Below are 18,868 nucleotides of genomic sequence, written 5' to 3'. Positions count from 1 at the left end.
GGAAGAGCCTTCTCTGTGGTGGTCCTAGCCCTCTGGAACCAACTCCCCCCAGAGATTAGAATTGCCCCCACCCTCCTTGCATTTCATAAGCTACTTAAAACCCACCTCTGCCGTCAGGCAAGGGGGAACTGAGATATTCTTTCCCCTTAGGCCTTTAAAATTTTATGTATGGTATGTCTGTATGTATGTTTGGTTTTTATATTAATGGGTTTTTAATCGTTTTTAATATTGGATTATTTTGTATATTGTTTTGTTAGCCGCCCCGAGTCTCTGGAGAGGGGTGGCATACAAATCCAATAAATCAAATCAATCAAATCAAAAGACAAAAATATTAACAAAAAAAATAACAGATAAAGAAAATCAAAATTTGGTAAATAAATTAGGAATACAAATAGAAAAAAAGGTCAAGTATTTAGGTATAAATTTATCTGCAAAATCTATAACAATAAAAAATGATAATTATATAGAATTTCTAAAAAAAATTGAAGGGAAATTAGAAAAATGGAACAAATTACCCATTTCATTCATTGGAAGAATATGGGCTATAAAAATGTCAATTTTACTGCAAGTGCTATATTTATTCTAAACGATTCCAATCACCCTGAAAAAACTTTTTTTTTTCAAAAAATGAATAAGATTGTAGCAAAATGTATATGGGAGGGGAAAAAAACCAGAATTAGATTACAACATCTTCAAGATAACAGAAAACAAGGGGGTTTTGGGCTTCCTGATTTTGAACTACACTACTATGCATCAATAATAAATTGGTTAAGAGACTGGATTAATTTAAAGAATAAAAGATTACTTCTATTGGAGGGACATGATTTATTGTCAGGGTGGCACACATTTCTTTGGGATGAGAAAGATAAATTCATAAATATTTTAGAAAACACAATTAGAAGTTCAATTTACGAGACCTGGATTAAAATTAAAAAAATGTCATTATCCCCAAATTCCTGGGGGGGTTCTCCAGCATAGAAGCCATGATGCATCCCAATCTTAATAAGATGGTGACATATTATGAACTATTAAATGAAAGAGGAGAATTAAAGACAAACATACAATTAGGAAAAGAAGAAATAAAGGTGGATTGATTTTATGCCAATAAATTCAAGATTTGGTGAAGATAAAAGAAAGAGAGGAATACAAAGGGAAAAATCAGAACTTGATAAAATAATTTTAGGGCAAGATAAAAAAAATATCTAAATTATACAACTATCTTCTGAACTATAAAACGGGGGACTATATAGTAAAAAGAAATATACATAGCTGGAATAAAATTTTTGGATACTATGTAAATTTAGATAAATGGGATATAATCTGGCACAAAAACTATAAATTGACTAAATCTGTAGTTTATAGGGAAAATTTATATAAAATGTATTACAGGTGGAAAGTGGTGACAGATGTACCCCAAATTAAAAGCATACTGAACTTACTTTCATATATGGTGGACTTGTCCACATATTAAAAAAAATTGGAACAAAATGCAAAGGTGGTTAACAGATATGACTAAAGTGAAAATAAATAAAAAAAACCCAGAGGCATTCCTATTGGGAATTATAGATCAGAAAATGGAACAAAATTGTAATAGCACAACACTGGAAACAGATTAAAATACCAGATGAAATATTAGTGATTAAGAAAATCATGGACTGTGCGGAGGCATATATGTTAACATTAAAATTAAGAAACAAAGAAGACTCAGAATACTATAAAATTTGGAACTCATTTTATGATAAATTAAAAAAGGAAATAAATCTAAAAATACCGTATAACAATTTACAAATTACAAATAACCAGAAATTTAAGAATGTTAAAATAATAATTTGTTTAAGCTATATATTGAAATTGATGATGATTTGAATCACTTGAGCCTTTATATTATTTGGAGGAAATATAGTAGGTGTACATATAGAAATCAATAATCAAAACAATGTTTTTCTTATACCGACAGAATTTGTTTAATGGAACAATATATTTCAATTTTTTTTCTTTCCTTTGTTCTGTAGATGTATATTGCCTCTGTTTTTTCTTCCTCTTTTTTTGTTTGTATGTTTGTCTGGTTTTCTTTTTAACTTTTAAACTTTAATAAAACTATTTTTTTTAAAGAAATACTATTTTACAACCTGTTTATACTCTATCTGTATAGGATGACAGAGATCGATAGATAAACCTATTACTTTTAGTGTTTCATATTTAGTATTTAATATTACATATTCCACTAAGAAAAATAAGCAGAAATATTTTATTCTACTGAAAAAGTTGCTAAACATTTCAAAGAAGAAAAAAGAAAGAAAAGTTTCATTTATTAAGAGTTTCTCTTAATAAGTTGTTCTCTGTTGTTTAGCATTGGCTTAAAAATAATTATGAAACATTTGGGGAAATATATGCATCCCAGCAATCCAGCACTGGAGGCTAAAATAGAGAAAATCTCCACAGCCACCATATATTTGCCTTTGGTGCTCTGGTAGGATGATACAAAGGACAGCCACACACTGCAGAAGATCAGCATGCTGAATGTCAGACATTTGGCTTCATTAAAATTGCTGGGGAGATTCCTGGAGAAAAATGCTACTGTGAAACTGGCAGCTGCAAGAAAGCCTATGTAGCCCAGGACACAGTAGAACATGGTAGATGAACCTTCATTGCACTGGAGTATGATTTCCTCTACTTCTGAATGGGTGTCCACATCAGGGAAAGGGGGAAATGTGAGCAACCAGATCATACAGATGCTTGTTTGAATCAAGGAACAAGAAAGAATAATGGAAGTGGCCAGTCTTCTTCCCACCCATTTCCTCATCCTGGATCCTGGCTTGGTGGCCATGAAAGCCAAAACCACAGTGATGGTCTTTGCTAGCACACAAGATACAGCCACTGAGAAGATGATGCCAAAGCTAATTTGTCTGAAGAGACATATTATATTACCAGGTGCAATGAGGAATTGCAGCGAGCAAAGAAAACAGAGGAGGAGGGAGACAAGTAGAATGTAGGTGAGGTTTTGGTTATTGGCTTTGACAATGGGAGTATGATGATACTTCAAAAATATGGCAAGTACCACAATTGTGCAGAGAACAAAGACAAGTGCCAGAATGACTAAACCTATCCCCATTGGTTCTTCATAGGACAGAAAAGATATTTTTTTGGAAAGACATGAATCTTGGTCCTTACTTGGATATTTATCTTCTGGGCATTTGGAGCAGCTGTCCATGTCTGTAATATAAGTATGCATATACAATATATATTTGGTTTTGCTGCTGTATCATGTGTAATTAATATTTTTAATAGAAATAAATTGTGTTGTTTTCTTTTCATTTATATCTAATTATGTTCATTTTCTATTGAATATTTGTGTTCATAAATACCATAAGTATCTACTTTTTGAAAGAAAGATAATAAAATATTTACATTCTAACATTTATCTTTAACAAATGAATATTATGTAGTTGAGAAACCTTTAGATTTGTTGGTTCAGATAGTCTTCAACTCACAACAGTGCATTTAATGACATTCATAGTTATAAAGTTTTTCATACTTACAACCATTGTAGCATCCGATGGTCACATAATCAAAATTCAGATGCTAGACAACTATACATATTTATAATTATTGCAGTGTCCCGGTGTCTTCTGAGAACTTTCAACAAGCAAAGTTATTAATGGAGAAGCCAGATTTACTGGTACTTAACCATGTTGTTAATTTAACAGCTGCTGTGATTCACTTAACAACTGTGGCAAGAAAGATTATAGAATGGGGCAAAATTCACTTAACTGTCTTGCTTAGAACAGAAATTTTGGGCTCAGTTGTGGTCGTAAGTCGAGGATTACATATATATGGATGCTGCCTGGGAAAATCTGTATTTCCATTTTTATGTTGTAATTCATATAACTCAAATAAGTTCTCCTGTCTGTAAAATATCGTTTTGATAATATAATTAAACTAATTAAAATTAATTAAACAAATAATAAAAAGCATTTAAAGTTATTAATATTAAAAAATACTCTATCATTATACTATTTTTAATCTATTACTTTATATCTATCATAACAATATTTTATAATAATTAAAATCACTTATTCAATTTAAAAAACAAAAAACCTTATCCTTTTGATTTCTTAATACTCTACCCTATATATACTCAATTTCATAAATTCAAATAATTATAAGTTTTTATATAATTTTTAAAACTATTTTTTAAAATTCCACCATTTGTACACTTTGTCCCATATTTTATAAAATTCTGTTTCTGCTTCATTGTTCAAATGTCTTGTCATCATGTCTAATTCTGCACATTCCATGATTTTTTAAAATACTTCTTCATCTTTTGGTATTTCCTTTTCTTTCCATTTCTGCACAAATATGATCCTTGCCGCAACTAAAATGTGAATTATTAAATAATATATTTCTTTTTTATATTTCATATTTGAGATATATAACTTTTAACTGGGACGGGGTGGATATGGTGCTTCCTATTTTGACCACTTGTTGTCTGTTTGACAGGAATGTTGTAATCCAGCTATGGTGGGATCCTGAGATGCCATAGGATTTGAGTTTTAGGAGTAGTTTTTCGTGGACCACTGAATCAAAGACTTTGCAGAAGTCGATACAAATTGCATCTATAGATTTCCCTTGATCTACATGAGTTGTCCATATATTTTTGCGGGGGAGGAGCTGCAGGTTGCAGGATAGTTTTTTTCTGAAACCAAATTGTTTGTTAGAGAGTAAATTATTAGTTTCTAGATGGAGAGTAATTGATTTGTTTATAATTGATTCCATGACTTTGCATGGGATGCAGCATAGTAAAATTGGTCTGTAGTTATCGACAAGAGAGGGGGTCTCCTTTTTTGAAGATGGGGATGACCATTGCTTTCGACCATAGCTAAGGAAGTGTGCTGGTTCTGAAGGATTTTTCAAAAATTATGCTTAGTGGTTCAGCTATGGAAGAATATAGCTTTTTTAGGAAGTAAGCACATAGACCATCTGATCTGACTGATAGAGAAGGTTTAAGGTCACATAACGCTTTTTCAACACATAACGACTTCTTCAGTGAAGTCTGAACTTGGGTTAAGTTGTTGAGGGAGTTTGAGGTGCGATTGATGAAATTGGGGGATGAGCCATTGCTGTTAACAAAGACAGAGCCAAAGAAAGAGTTGAGGAGGTTGGCTTTGGATGAATCATCATGGTATTCTTTGTTGTTGGGTCCTTTGAGAGGTGGGATAGGTCTAGAGTCTTTGAGTTTATTGTTGACAAAGTTGTAGAAAGCTCTATTAGATTTTGCACGTAGGAGGTTTTCCTCTTGCTTGCTGTAGTAGTTAAGGCGTTCTGTTTTTATTTGATTGCAAATGCTTTTATATCGGCTTTTGAAGTTGGAAACTTGTCCTTTTTTGTTTGTCCTCCAGATATATTTTTTTCTTGTTTGTAATTTTCTTATTCAAATGGGGAGGTTGTTTTTTTTGGTTATGGTACATGTTAGAGGTACATGAAGTCTGGTGATAATTTTCATTTCGAGTAGGAATGTGTTGCAGAGGTCATCATTAGTGTAGCATTCAAAGAATAGAGTTTTCCAGTTTAATGTTGAGAGGTGGGCTTCAATGAGTTCGTAGTTTGCTTTTTTGAAATTGAATTTTGCTGTTGTATTATTTTGGTGGATCATAGTGTGGCTTAGGTTGAGACTGAAGTTTATCATGCTGTGGTCATTGTTGGGAAATGGTTCTGTTATTTGTAAGCCATATATTGCACTTTTGCTGTTGCAGAAGATGAGATCCAGACAGTTATCAAGTCTGGTATTGTTAGTTACTAGTTGGTTGAGTCCCAGTTAGATAACAGTATTATATATAGTAGAATGGATGGGTTCTGTGCTGCATTCATTTAAGGACCAGTTAATGTGTGATAGGTTGAGGTCTCTGGGGAAGATAATGGGGTATGGGCAGTTGATTACCCACATTAGTAATGTGGATAATTTGTTATCACGTTCAATGTCATAGTCCGGGGCTCTGTAGCAGAGTAAGAAGCGAATTATGGTATTCAGGGATAAATCACAGACAATAGTTTCAGCTACCGATAAATCCTGTGCATCTTTGAGGATTTTTAGGTTTTGCGATTTTTTGTAGAATATAGCTACTCTGCCTTCTCTGCGGGATTCATGGTCTGAGCGGAAAACATGGAAGTTTTTTATGTGATAATGGAGTCTGGGTAGGAAGCATTTAGCCATGTTTCGCATATAAAAATTATATCAAAGTTGGAGGTGTCAAGTAGAAGGAGGAATTCAGATATCTTTTTGACTAAACTTCTAGCATTTAATAGTTTACATTTGAGATTGGTCTTGTGTTGGGCATTGATTTTGGGGTGGTTAGAGGAAGTAAGGGGCACGCTTTCCTATTCTTGGTTTGAGGTGGTAAGGGTGTCCATTTGTTGTTGTGGAATGGTGGTCTGGCAGGTGTCAGTTTGATGTTGTGAGATGGTAGGTTGAAAGTTAGACCGGAAGATGTGGGGAGGATTATGGGTTTTGGGTTTGATGCTTTCCGTGCGGTAATCTATGTAAAGGTTTGTTTCACCAAATTCTCTTGAGTTCTGCCCATGGTTTGCGAGAGCGAATACATTGGAGGAGAGAAAGATCTGGTCTGGATCTGAGTTTGTTGAAGGACTTGTTATTTCTGGCAATGTGGTTAATGGTCTTGATGCATTGCTGTTTTGTTTGTTCATTTTTGCATACTACTTTTGCAGAAGCAGGGGGCTATTGAGCCATCATTATACTTGTGCTCAGGTCCAATTCTGGTAACTTCCAAAATGTCTTCTTGAGTGATTGTTTGTGCATGTGAGTGATGGACATGGATGATATTTCTTATTCTTGTTATATCTGATTCATGGCTTTCTTCAAGACCAAAGAGGATAGCATTCTGGCGTTTTTGTTCACGTTCCATGACATCCTTGACTAGGGTAGAGATATCAGTGGTAGAATTAGTGGGTTTTCGCAGTATTGGAAGTGATTGAGGTTGGGGTGGTGGAGTGGTGAGTGGTATTTTGTCGGGTGGATTTGGATTAATCAGTGTTTGAATATTTTTCTCCATGGATGAGAGTCTTGATTCAATACTTTCTGTGAATGCTTGTTGGGTTTTGAGAAGTCTTGGTTCAATACTTTCTATGAATTCTTGTTGGGTCTTAATGGTTTCTTTTATACATACATACACATACATACATACATACATACATACATATAGTATGAATGTATATATAACATCATACACACATATACACACAAACACACATAACATCAAGGTGGTTTTGTTCTATTTTTATGAGATCAGGTTTTAAATCCTTAACTCTTTACGTTTAAAAATCCCTTTCATACAACTGGGAATTTCTTATTCTACTGATATTCTGATAAAAATGGAAGTATATAATTTAGTTAACATACTTATACTTTATGGATCTGTCTGCCTGCTATGTCCTTCATAACCATAAGACTAATTGCTTTCATGTATCTATTACCCTTCTGCTTTGAAATTTTCTCTTCAGGGCATGGAAGGCAATCATAGCAGCAAAACGGCTTCCCCTCCTGTTTTTTCCTGAAATAACCAGGGAGGCAACTCTCAGTACACACTGAAATAGGTAATGTCTGCCCAATAAATAAAATACAAAAGAAAGTATTAGCATTCAATCCAATATTTTTTTAAAAAAAGCCATGGTGATATTTAGCAAATATAAGTTTATTCTAAAGATATTTTCTTGTTCTTCATAATCATAAACATCAAAACCATGAAATATTGGATTATATCTGCTGATTAACAACTTGTTTAAATAACAGGTTACTTATAGTTTATGAAAAAATTTAAATTCAGACCATGAATCAATTCTATATTTCAGTGGAACTCACCAAACCTCCAGACATTTCTTATTTTTGGTTTATATGGATATTATAAACAAAATTAATGAATTTATTGTGGTTTGGGTTTTTGTTTCTATTTCATAAATTAGGTTCAATCAGATAAGACAATCCTTCTAAACTCTGCATCCTCATAATCTTCATGTAACGTTTTAGGGAAATAAAAATTAAGATAATGAACATATTTTTGCTCTGCATCTTTTTATTTATTTATTTATTAGATTTGTATGCCGCCCCTCTCCGCAGACTCGTATGTGTAACCTAAGAAGTAAAATGCATTGAATATATAATACTTTGCAAAATAATTTGCTATCAGATACAAATGTACTTAGCATGTACAGTATTTTCAATCAAGGCTAATAACACTAAAATAAATAAGATAAATTACACTAAACATTACAACAATGTATGTATAAAAATAAAACTGATGATATTATATAGTTTGGTAATGAAACATCTGCAAGAAAACAAGAATACCTCATTTCAACCCTGCACTACAAATATTCTCATATATCTAAATTATTTGCATTTCTATAGATATGCACATCAATTTATATAATTCTGAAAGTCTACAATGTTATTTCTATGTTAAATTAAATATGGCTATTATCTTGATATCACCAAGCAAAATTATCTACATTCAGAACCTACTTGATTGAAAGTGCTGTGCCAGGTGATGGCTTTCTCATAGATGGTGAACATTTGACCTTTAGCAGCCCAGGGATCCAACTTCCCCACTTTCACTCGATGAATGGACTGGTTGGGGAAAGTAACCCAGTTCTCAATATCCAGTCCTGAAATCAATTGTCCATTTTGATCAAAAGAAATTTTGTCTCCAACATTATTGTTAAAAGAGAGCCTTTTCAAAAAGAAGTGAAGCTGAATATAGAAAAAATATGGAAATATTTTTTTAAAAAAAATGTGACTACAGTTAATATATAGAAGCAGTTGATACTGTATGCATTCCTTTGGTTCAAACCAGGACTTAATCTAGCCAACTGTGTGGTTAATAAGGAACAATTACCAACAATTGTTTGTTTGTTTAATCAGATTTCTAAGCCGCCCTTCTCCAGGGCAGCATAGAAATTTATAGTGATATATGAGTTGCCTGAACATGATTTTCTGGATATCTCACTTAACACTGCTGTTATGTTTCGAGTCTGCATTTCTGAAACTTGAAATTTCATGACTTTTCATCATTTTAGGGGTTCTCTCTATGAGAATTTTTTGGGAGGTGGGGGGGCTTAGTTTTTGCTGGGCATAAAAAGTCACACTTGTACTGTTTTCGAGTCTTTGTGACTCGAACCAAAATTATTTATTTTAAGTGCTTATATTTGGTCAATTTGAAAACTTCTTTCCCTTGGAAACTAGGTTGAACATTTCTACACATAATGAAATGAAAATTGAAATAAAAAATAATGCTTATATGTTTATTTTGCTGATAAAAGCCTCCCCCCCCCCATTTTGTGAAGAAATAAGGAAACTGAGACTTCCATTATTGCCACGGAGCAAGGTAGGAGGCATATGATGGGCTTGTCTTTGTAATCAGAACAGATCAGTGGCTGGGGGATCCTTAGAGGCATGGGAAGTCTGAAGGACTATGCAGGAAGAAGAGAGGCATCCTAGGAATCGCCGTGGTGGGTGGCAGCTATCTGGCGAAAGAAGGGATTCTCTCCCTAACTCAGCACTGATTCACCTGTGAGTGTTACTTTATAAACATGGCAGGCACAGAGCACTGGTGGTCTGCATAAAAAGGGAGGGTAACTAGATTGAATATTCTTATTCTTATTATTTTGATTTTTAATAAATTTTACAAATGTAATGTATACATATTAATCTATACATATGTAATGTACACATATGTAGTGTAATATGTATATGTAATATGTAATGTATTTACATTACATTTGTAATGTATTACATAATATATATGTAATATGTAATGTATTTACAAAAATAACTTACAATATACAGTATATAATCATAATAATGGTAGTAATAATAGGCAAGCAAGTTAAAAAAAGAAATAAAAAAACAGGCAAAAAACCAAAACAAACAAAATCAAAAACAAAAAACAGAAACAATACCATTTAAAAAGAGAGAAATATCTTATTTCTCTCTTAAATGTGCCAATCCTAATTGTTTCTTATCAAATCTTATGCAGTTATTCATATTGTTTAACATTTTACATTTCATAATTGGTCTTATATAGTTCTTTTATAATTCCTCTTCAATTCATTGTTACTAAATTGATTTGATTTTATTGGATTTGTATGCCACCCTCTCCGTAGACTTGGGGCAGCAAGGGAGGAGGATGAGAAACCTGCTGCCTGGGAAAATTGCACATTTGAAAAGCGGTGTTTGAAAAGCAGTGTGTTTTTCAAATGTGCTACTTCCCCAGGCAGCCAGCTTCACCTCCTCCATCTCCGCTGCTGTGCTGGGGCTGCCCCCTGGAGCCGGGGGCAATGGGCCACTCGGCCCCGGTGTGGCTGAAGCACGAGCTTCGTCTCCTCTTCCGCCGCCGCGCTGGGAGCTGCCCACTGCCGACGGGTCCCCTCCACCACCCAATCCCAGTACAAGATGGTGGCAGCCCACATCAAGACGGAGCCGACCATCATTAAACAGGTAGGAAGAGGGGGGGAAGAGAAGGAGGGGACAAGAGGGGGGAGAGAGAAAGAGGGGGGAGAGAGAGAGAGAAAGCAAGAGAGAGAGAGAAGAGAGGAAGGAAGAGAGAGAGAGAGAGAGAAATGAGAGCAAAAAGGGAAGAAAAAAAGAGAAATGAGAAAATGATTGAGGCAGAGAATTAGAGGAAAGAGAGAGAAACAAAAGAGAGAGAAATGACTCTTGATTTAAAGCATATGGTAAAAAGCACTCAAATAATAACAGAGGAAAAAAACCCAGCCCTCACCTGTTTTTGGAAATGGTTCAAGAGTTCACACACACACACACACACACAAGGGAGGAAGAGACAGGGATGGAAAAAGAGAGGAGAGAGGGAAGGAATGAGAGAAAAAGGGAGGAAGAGGGAGAAATGAGAGAGAAAAGGGGAAGAGATAGGAGAGGTACCCAGAATTTTTTTCCTATCTATCTATCTATCTATCTATCTATCTATCTATCTATCTATCTATCTATCTATCTATTTTTCTATGCCGCCCAGTCCCAAAGTGACTGCCGCTCAGACACTATACTTTTCTGTCCACACTGGAAAAAAATTAGAGGGAACATTGCCCAGTAAGCTTGTTTTTCTCCCTCCCCAGGCTCCAAAGGCTTCCCTGGAGCTGGGGGTAAACACACCCTCCCTCAATTCCCTGGAGGCTCTCTGGAAGACAAAAATACTCTGCCAGAGCCTTTGTGTGAGCCAAAAATCAGCTGGGTGGTACATACATGCACATTGGAGCTGAGCTAAGGCAGTGGCTCATATGCCATCAGATATGACTCCGCGTGCCATCTGTGGCACCCATGCCATAGATTCACCAACACTGCTCTAGGCTGATATAAATCTCTTCCTTTTTGCTGTATTCATGTTTTCTGCTGTACATTCATATTTTCTGCTGTACCTAAAACACCTATATCCTCAAGAAGCCCTAATCCACAGGTTCCCAGTACATATATTACTCACAAATAATTCATACATGTACTTTGATTTTTTTTCGTTTGCTCACCAAATAACAAAAAATAAATATAACCATCTGTAAAGGTCAACAGGTATCTGTTTACATTCAATGTCATTGGAAATTAAGTCCTAACATTTTCAATGTTTAACAAAGTTACCTGGGATGGCTGTGAATCATGGAGATGCGGTGTCCTGCCATTCAATTTTATCCTGTATGGTTGTTGGGCCAACTGTATGGCATGTAAAGCATGTGCCACAGTGTACACTGCATTGTATATACTGTAACTATGACTAGTCATCCTCATTTCAAAAAAAGCCCCAGGCAGGGTTTCCAGTTTCTCTTTCCCAGTACAGATACCATCAGTTTCCTCATTCAAAGAAGATTTTGAAAATACACAGCCAAAGGCATGCTCCCAAACATCTTTTATGAAACCATCTTGATGAAAGAATAAAGAATGATTTCTTGTCTGAAGAAAATGCTGAAATCCTTCAACTTCATTTGAAGAAGTTGCAAAGGACAGAGTACCTTGGAGGTTTTGGATATCCCAGGTCCTCTGATAAAAGAATGAGGCAAGACCCATTTGATTGGTCACAATCCACACCTTGCCTTTAGGCTTTATAGATAATGATTCCATTTCAGGTACATATAACAACCATCTCAAATGTAGAACATAGTTATCGTTGATTATCACAGCATTAGCTTTGCTGTTAATAAAAATATAGAAGGTTTCCACAAGCCATTTCATGCCATCAGACACACTGTTGATATTAATTTGCCTGAGTTGCTCTAAGAAGGCAATGCAGATGCCATGGAGAGAAAACTCTGAAAAAATTAATTTCTCAAAATTTGGTCCACCATGTCCCTTTACTAGGATCCCAACCCAAGTCCACTGGAAGTGCAAAAGTATTTCAAGAATTCCCCTAAAACTGAACTCTTCATCTGGAACCATATGGTAATAGAAAGGGATATCAGTTTTACCGTCCATACTTGGAGTAGGACCGTATAGGAACTATAGAAATACAAATTAGATGAAAACATGGAAAAGAGAACAAATTGTCTAACAAAAGAAAATGTGTTCCTACTATTCTTAAATATAAGAATTATGAAATATCTCATTATTTTGTGCACACTATATTTCTGAAATCAGGGCTGAACTAGCTGGTACTTGTGCTTCCTTATTACTGCACAATTGTACAATTTTATGAATTCTAATCACTTTCTCCCTTTAACTGAATATTCCTCTTTCCTCTATAATGGAAATAATGTTTCTGTGAAAATATGTTTTTTAACAATATAGAATTTATAAGTTCATTTTTTCAAATTTTTCTGCACTGATGAACAATTTCTGTATGAATCTTTCTAATGAGGACGAAATATCAAACAACGTGCTTTCTTGGTGTAGTATTATCTTCCTAACTTGCTTTTATGAAGTTCCTAAAAGTAAGATTTAAGCTTGGCTCCTTCCTTCCCTCCCTCCCTTCCTTCCTTTGACAGTATGGCCCAAGGAAATATAGCATAATAATAAATAATGACATCATTTTTTAAAAAGAAACTATGTAAACAACACAGCAAGTTTTATAAGATTATACAGAAAGACTGAAGTATATATTGTAAAAGTACTCTGTTTTCAATATTTTCTAGTAAGTTTGGAACATTAAAAATTCCAAACTGGCAGAGTAACAGTAACAGAATTGGAATGGAACTTGTAGGTCATCTAGTCCAATCCTCCTGGCTGCTCTCCTCTGCACTTTTTCTAGAGTCTCAACATCTTTTTCATAGTGTGGTGACTAAAACTGGATGCAATACTCTAGGTGTGGTCTTACTAGGATTTCATAGAGTGATATTAGTATCTCCCTAGATGTAGATTGTATCTCTCTATTAATGCAGTTTAGAATTGTATTGACTTTTTTGGCTGCAGCTGTACCCTGCTAACTCATGTTTAGCTGGTTGTCTACTACAGGGTTCCTCTAACTTAGCAACTTTAAGACTATGCTGGCTGGAGAATTCTGGGAGTTGAAGTACACAATTCTTAAAGTTGCCAAGTTTGAGTACCCCTGGTCTACTAAGACTCCAAGATCCCTCTCACAGTCACTGCTATTAAGTGTGGTTTCATTCAGTTTGTATGTATATTTTTAGTTTTTCTTACCTAAGTGTAGGACTTTACTGTTCTTTCCATTGAATTTCATTTTATTAAATAAGGCCCAGCACTCGAGTCTATGAAGACCCATCTGGATCTTGAGCCTGTGCTCTGCAGTGTTAGCTATTCTTTATTTTTCAGATGCTATTTGGGGCGTTGCCATCTTGCCATCTTATGTATCATCTATAGAGTTGGTTGGTTCCCCTTCTATTCCCTTATATAGGTCATTTATGAAGATATTAAAGAGTACTGGGCCTAAGTACTGGTACCCCACTGCTTACTTTTTTCCATGTACAATTAGACCCTTGAGGACTACTCATTGAATATGATTAGCAGCCAGTTTTGTATCCATCTGGTGGTGTAGATGTCTATCCCACTTTTTTATAGTTTATGAAGAAGTAGGTTGTGGTCTACTTTGTCAAATGCTTTGCTGAAGTCTAAGTATATTATGTTCACAGTATTTCGCTCATCTAATAATTTAGTCATAATATTGAAGAATGAAATGAGATTGGTTTGGCATGATTTGTTCTAAAAAAAAAACAGGTTGGCTGCTGGTTATTAGTTTCCTTGTTTCTAGGTGATGGCATTATCTTTTCCAGTATTTCCAGGGTATTGATGTTAGGCTGATTGGTCTGTAGTTTCCTGGGTCTATTTTTTTCCCCTTTTTTGAAGATGGGAACCACATCAACTCTTTTCCAGTCCTCAGATAGTTCATCTATGTTCCAGGATTTTTGGAAGATATGGTGCAGTGGTTCTGAGATGACATTTGCTAACTCCTTTAGGACTCTGGGATGTACATAATCCATCTGGTCTTGGTAATTTGTATTCAAGTTCAGACAGGGTTCAGATCTCTTACTGGTTTTTTGCTTATGTTAACTTTGCTTCCAATCTGTTTTTTTGCAGTTGTGTTTCTGTTTAGTTGGGCTGCAGTTTTGTTTTGTTTTTCCATGTGAAGACCAATGGAAAGAATGAGTTAAGCAGCTCTGTCTTCTCTGTGTTTCCTGTTGCTTTTTTGCCATCTTCTTCCTTTACTGGACCAGCTGTTTCTTTGATTTTTTTCTTCTTGTTTATGTTTTGGAAGAAACTTTTTTAAAATTATTATCCTTGACTTCTGTTGCAAGTCTTTGTTTGTTTACTGTCCTGATTTTTTCTTTACAGATTCTGACTATCTCTTGATAACCTGCAACCCTTTCCCATTTTTTGAATTTGTCCTTTTTTCATTCAAATTTTTGGTGAGATCTTTGTGGAGAGAGATGAGAATCTGAAAATGTAGTAGGGGCTTTATCCTTATCCTGATTCAATGCCTTCTAACAACCATTGGGAGAGAGTTACCAAAACACCCCTTTTGTCCATGGGATAGAGGAATAGAATAATTGTAATAATTGAATATATTATTCTTTATTGCCCCATTTAGCAAATATTTGCTAGAAATCTTTATTAAATAACCGGGTTATTCAGATTTGTTTTAATCTTAAATTGATATTATCAGATCAATCTGATTTTATTTCTTTTACCACAATTAAATAGTTTTTAAGTTTGTACAATATTTATTTATTTATTGGATTTAAATGCCACCCTTCTCCAAGGACTCAGTGTTGCGGTGTCTTTTTAAATCCCTTTCAGATATTTTAGAACAAATATATACTGTAATTATTTGTTATCCTAATTAAATGCAATGTTTATGAATGAAGATTGATTACAAAGTGTTGAAGCTTTTTTCCAACTTGAATGGGAGAACTACAGAAATCCAAATTTCAGGGCTTACTAATGATTAATTTTTGAAACTGATCGATCATTTTCTGAAACTGAATTCACATTGATTTATGCTTCATAAATACATGTTATTAAATATACTTTTCAGAGATATGTATATGAAATTTTTGTTTAAAAGGTCTTAAAATCCTCTCTCCCAAAAATACAAAGCAAAGTGTGGACAATTTGTCAATGCATCTTACCTGTGGAACTTTGTACATGCCTAAAATATCTGCCATATCAAAAGATATAGCAGGCTCAATAGCCCCAACAACTGATATGAGTTTGTTCATGATGCCACACTTGTAGTTGGGAATGAATTGGTTCTGCCTGGAGAAAAGTTCCATTGTGGCATGATATGTGTACTCCCCACCATAACTCTCAAAGATTCTGAAGCCCAAAGTGATGTTAGATAATAGCTGGAAGTCTTCATTGATCTTCTTCACAGCAAATATCAAGGCCAAAATATGCTGATAATACTTTGTAAGGATTCTGCAATGGGAGTTATATCAAATTAAATTATACACCTAAAAAAGTCAGTAAAACTCACTTTCTTCAAAATTGTCTTAGACAGAAATAATCACTCTTCTATATAAACTAATTAATGCATTGTCATTTAGTTTAGATATTATTTTCCATGGAAAAATCACTGAGCTTTCTTGGCTTCAGTTTGTAGAGATTCTCTGCCATCCAGCACATGGTTGTCCCAAAGGTGTAACGGGTCTTTCTTGGATAATTTTGGGTGCAATTCACTATTTTAAAGAAATTTGAATATATGAAACTGAACATAATGATTACCTTACATGTAAAATATGTATATTGAGGAGTACAATTGGATTAGTTTTATTTTCTTTGGAGAAAGCTTCATTTTAATGAATGGATTGGGGAAAGGGGAGGTCATTTTGAATTTAGCCTTATTTAGCTTCTCCACTGGAGGCATGCACGTTTAATAATTAAAAAGATGTTGAGCTTGTCATCTGGAAAACTGACAGCTTGGATTCAAGATCCAAGTGTCGCATGATAGGGTGTGCTCTCATTACTTGCTCTGGCTCCTTCCCTCCTAGCAGTTCAAAAGCACAAAAATGCTAGAAGTTAAATAGGTACCACTTTGATGATACCATTCCATGTGCCTTGTGGTATAGCCATGCTAGCCAGATGAGCACAGAAATGTCTCCATGAACTACTGGTTCCATCAGCTAAAAATTAGAGATGAGCATTGCCCTCGATATCAGGACATGACAAGATAGGAGAACCTTTATTTTTATCATCTCCTCCAAGATTGTCTATATCTTGCTGAAGCCACAGCAACATTGAAATTTACAGCATCACAAGTGTATCAAACTGAATGAATAATTGCTTGTGGTGGTATAAATATGCTTTCCCAAGTTTAAATTACTAAACTTATTGGAAGGAAAATTTAGGAAGAAAATAATGCATTCTACTTTTTAGAATTTAAGAAGAAGATATCACCCACCCACCCCGAGAGCGTTATCTTGTACTTGCAAATTATTTCTCAAAATTAATAGTATTATTCTTATGATTATGTATGATTATTTTATAACTCTCACCTCAAAGGGAGGAGGAGAGCTTCTATATTATCAAGATCTACTGATTATAAAAAGTTGAATGTTTATTTTGATTTCCCCCTCTTGATTTAAGGAATATGCATAATAGCTGTGAGTTTCCTTTATAGAGCACATAAATATAATTATTTGAACAGAACCAATACTGTATTTGCATTAATACAGCTATTTGTGATTCATAACATGAAATATCATAATATGTATCTAGCATGATAGAGCCATCATTATAATCATCATCATCTCTTACAGGGGTTCACCGACAGTTGAATGATGAGGATCTTCTTCAAAGTTTTGTACATCTTTAGGCACGAAGATAAAAGAACTAATGCCACCAATGATTAAGTCACCTGGTTGAAAATAATTATGAACAATTGGGATAGGATTTCTGATTCGGCAAGTCATATGTGGCAAAAAAAGTAACAGCATATTTAATACAATAATGTTAATCAAGTTTCTCTCATTTCTACAAAATATTTCAGTCTCAATAGAAATAATTTGAACTGAATCATTCTGGTTTCTTCCCATTTTGTTCTGAACTTTAGAATAAAATTGGTTCAGAGGCTATGTTGATAGTGATGTTATCAACACCTAAAGAACAGTATTTTTAAAAACCCATGAAATATTTAATCTGTCCATCCACCTCTACATTCTTTGAGAAATAAATTGGCAAACTCGTCTTTAAGAAGCAGCAAAATTAACAATAGCCTTTTGGATAATTATAAGATGAGATCAAATTGTAATCTTTAAATTTTAATGTCTCTGTGGAATTAAGCATATGTTTAAGCTTTAGTCTAAAGACAACACTTGCCATTTCATCCATTAATGAAATGGCAAGGTTGGAATGAGTCACATAATTTTTCACCAGATAATAAAGGTAAATGTCATTTGACAACATGGCATATAGATAGATAGATAGATAGATAGATAGATAGATAGATAGATAGATAGATAGATAGATAGATAGATAGACAGACAGACAGGGAGGGAGGGAGGGAGGGAGGGAGGGAGGGAGGTAGAGCTAGAGGTAGAGGCAGAGGCAGAGAGACAGAGATACATAGGTATAGATATAGATAATATAAATCTAGATATAGACAGTGAAGGGCTACCAAAATTTTACTACCACATTGTGGATGTGGCTTATGCAGGACACCCTGCATTTTCTTTCAACATCTTTTAGTGCAAATTGGGTACTCTGGGGTGAAGCTCTATTTTTGATACCCCATTTTGTCTCCCCACTTCCGGGCAGTAGCCCACTCCTGGATATAGATATAGATATGTTTTTTTCTGGGTATACCAGGGTGATTTGACAGAAAAACATATAACACTTCCCTCTGGTACAAATCTATAGGGATTAGATAGTGTAGCCTAGAGATTAATTCTCTGCCTTACAAGGCAAAGGCTGCAAGTTCAAATCCCAGTGAGGGTATGGCTAGCTGATGAGGCCAGAACAAGGCCTATCCTAGTCTCCCTTAACTTTCAAATTCAGCAAAAACATGTGACATATACAGTGAAGGGCTACTAAAATTTTTACTTCCACATTGTGGGTGTGGCTTATGCAGGACACCATGCATTTTCTTTCAACATCTTTCAGTGCAAATTGGGTGCTCTGAGGTGGAGCTCTATTTTTGCTACCCCACTGCATTCCCCATCCACCCCTGTCCACGCAGTAGCGCACCTCTGGACATATGTTTTGTCACATGTTTTTGTATCCCTGTATAGAAAATGTTAACAATCAGGCAAAGTAGCTGTCTATCAAAAAACAAAATAATGTTTCTCCAAATAACCTCAGGAAAAAAAAGAAATGTTATCAGATCTTCACATTTTTACATTACCTACCAAGGAAGCCCTACATAAAGGTGTTGCAGTAACCCAGAAGAAGTTAATAATGGACATTTGGACT

At 34.8% G+C, this 18,868-nt stretch overlaps 1 protein-coding gene across 1 annotated transcript; it reads right to left on the bottom strand.

The window, feature by feature from the left end:
* Positions 1–2,311: 2,311 nt before the first annotated feature.
* LOC139154102 (vomeronasal type-2 receptor 26-like) lies at positions 2,312–17,370 on the bottom strand. The gene is made up of 6 exons (XM_070728533.1): positions 17,216–17,370; positions 15,589–15,877; positions 11,654–12,505; positions 8,534–8,761; positions 7,489–7,615; positions 2,312–3,213 (listed from the first exon to the last, which is right to left on the bottom strand). Exons 1-6 carry the CDS (start codon positions 17,368–17,370, stop codon positions 2,312–2,314), a joined length of 2,553 nt encoding a protein of 850 aa, XP_070584634.1.
* Positions 17,371–18,868: the final 1,498 nt, after the last annotated feature.

This window comes from Erythrolamprus reginae, chromosome Z, assembly GCF_031021105.1.
Source record: "Erythrolamprus reginae isolate rEryReg1 chromosome Z, rEryReg1.hap1, whole genome shotgun sequence".
NCBI classification, from domain to species: Eukaryota; Metazoa; Chordata; class Lepidosauria; order Squamata; family Dipsadidae; genus Erythrolamprus; species Erythrolamprus reginae.
Note: the sequence above shows the minus strand (reverse complement) of the source record. Positions and strands in the feature narration are given on the sequence as shown.

Coding starts and splice junctions, on each gene's coding strand:
- LOC139154102 (XM_070728533.1), bottom strand. CDS start 17,370: ATGACTTGCCGAATCAGAAATCCTATCCCAATTGTTCATAATTATTTT. Junction 15,878..17,215: donor TCAACTGTCGGTGAACCCCT/GTAAGAGATGAT, acceptor CTCCCATTGCAG/AATCCTTACAAAGTATTATC. Junction 3,214..7,488: donor GAAAATTTCAAAGCAGAAGG/GTAATAGATACA, acceptor CTTATATTACAG/ACATGGACAGCTGCTCCAAA.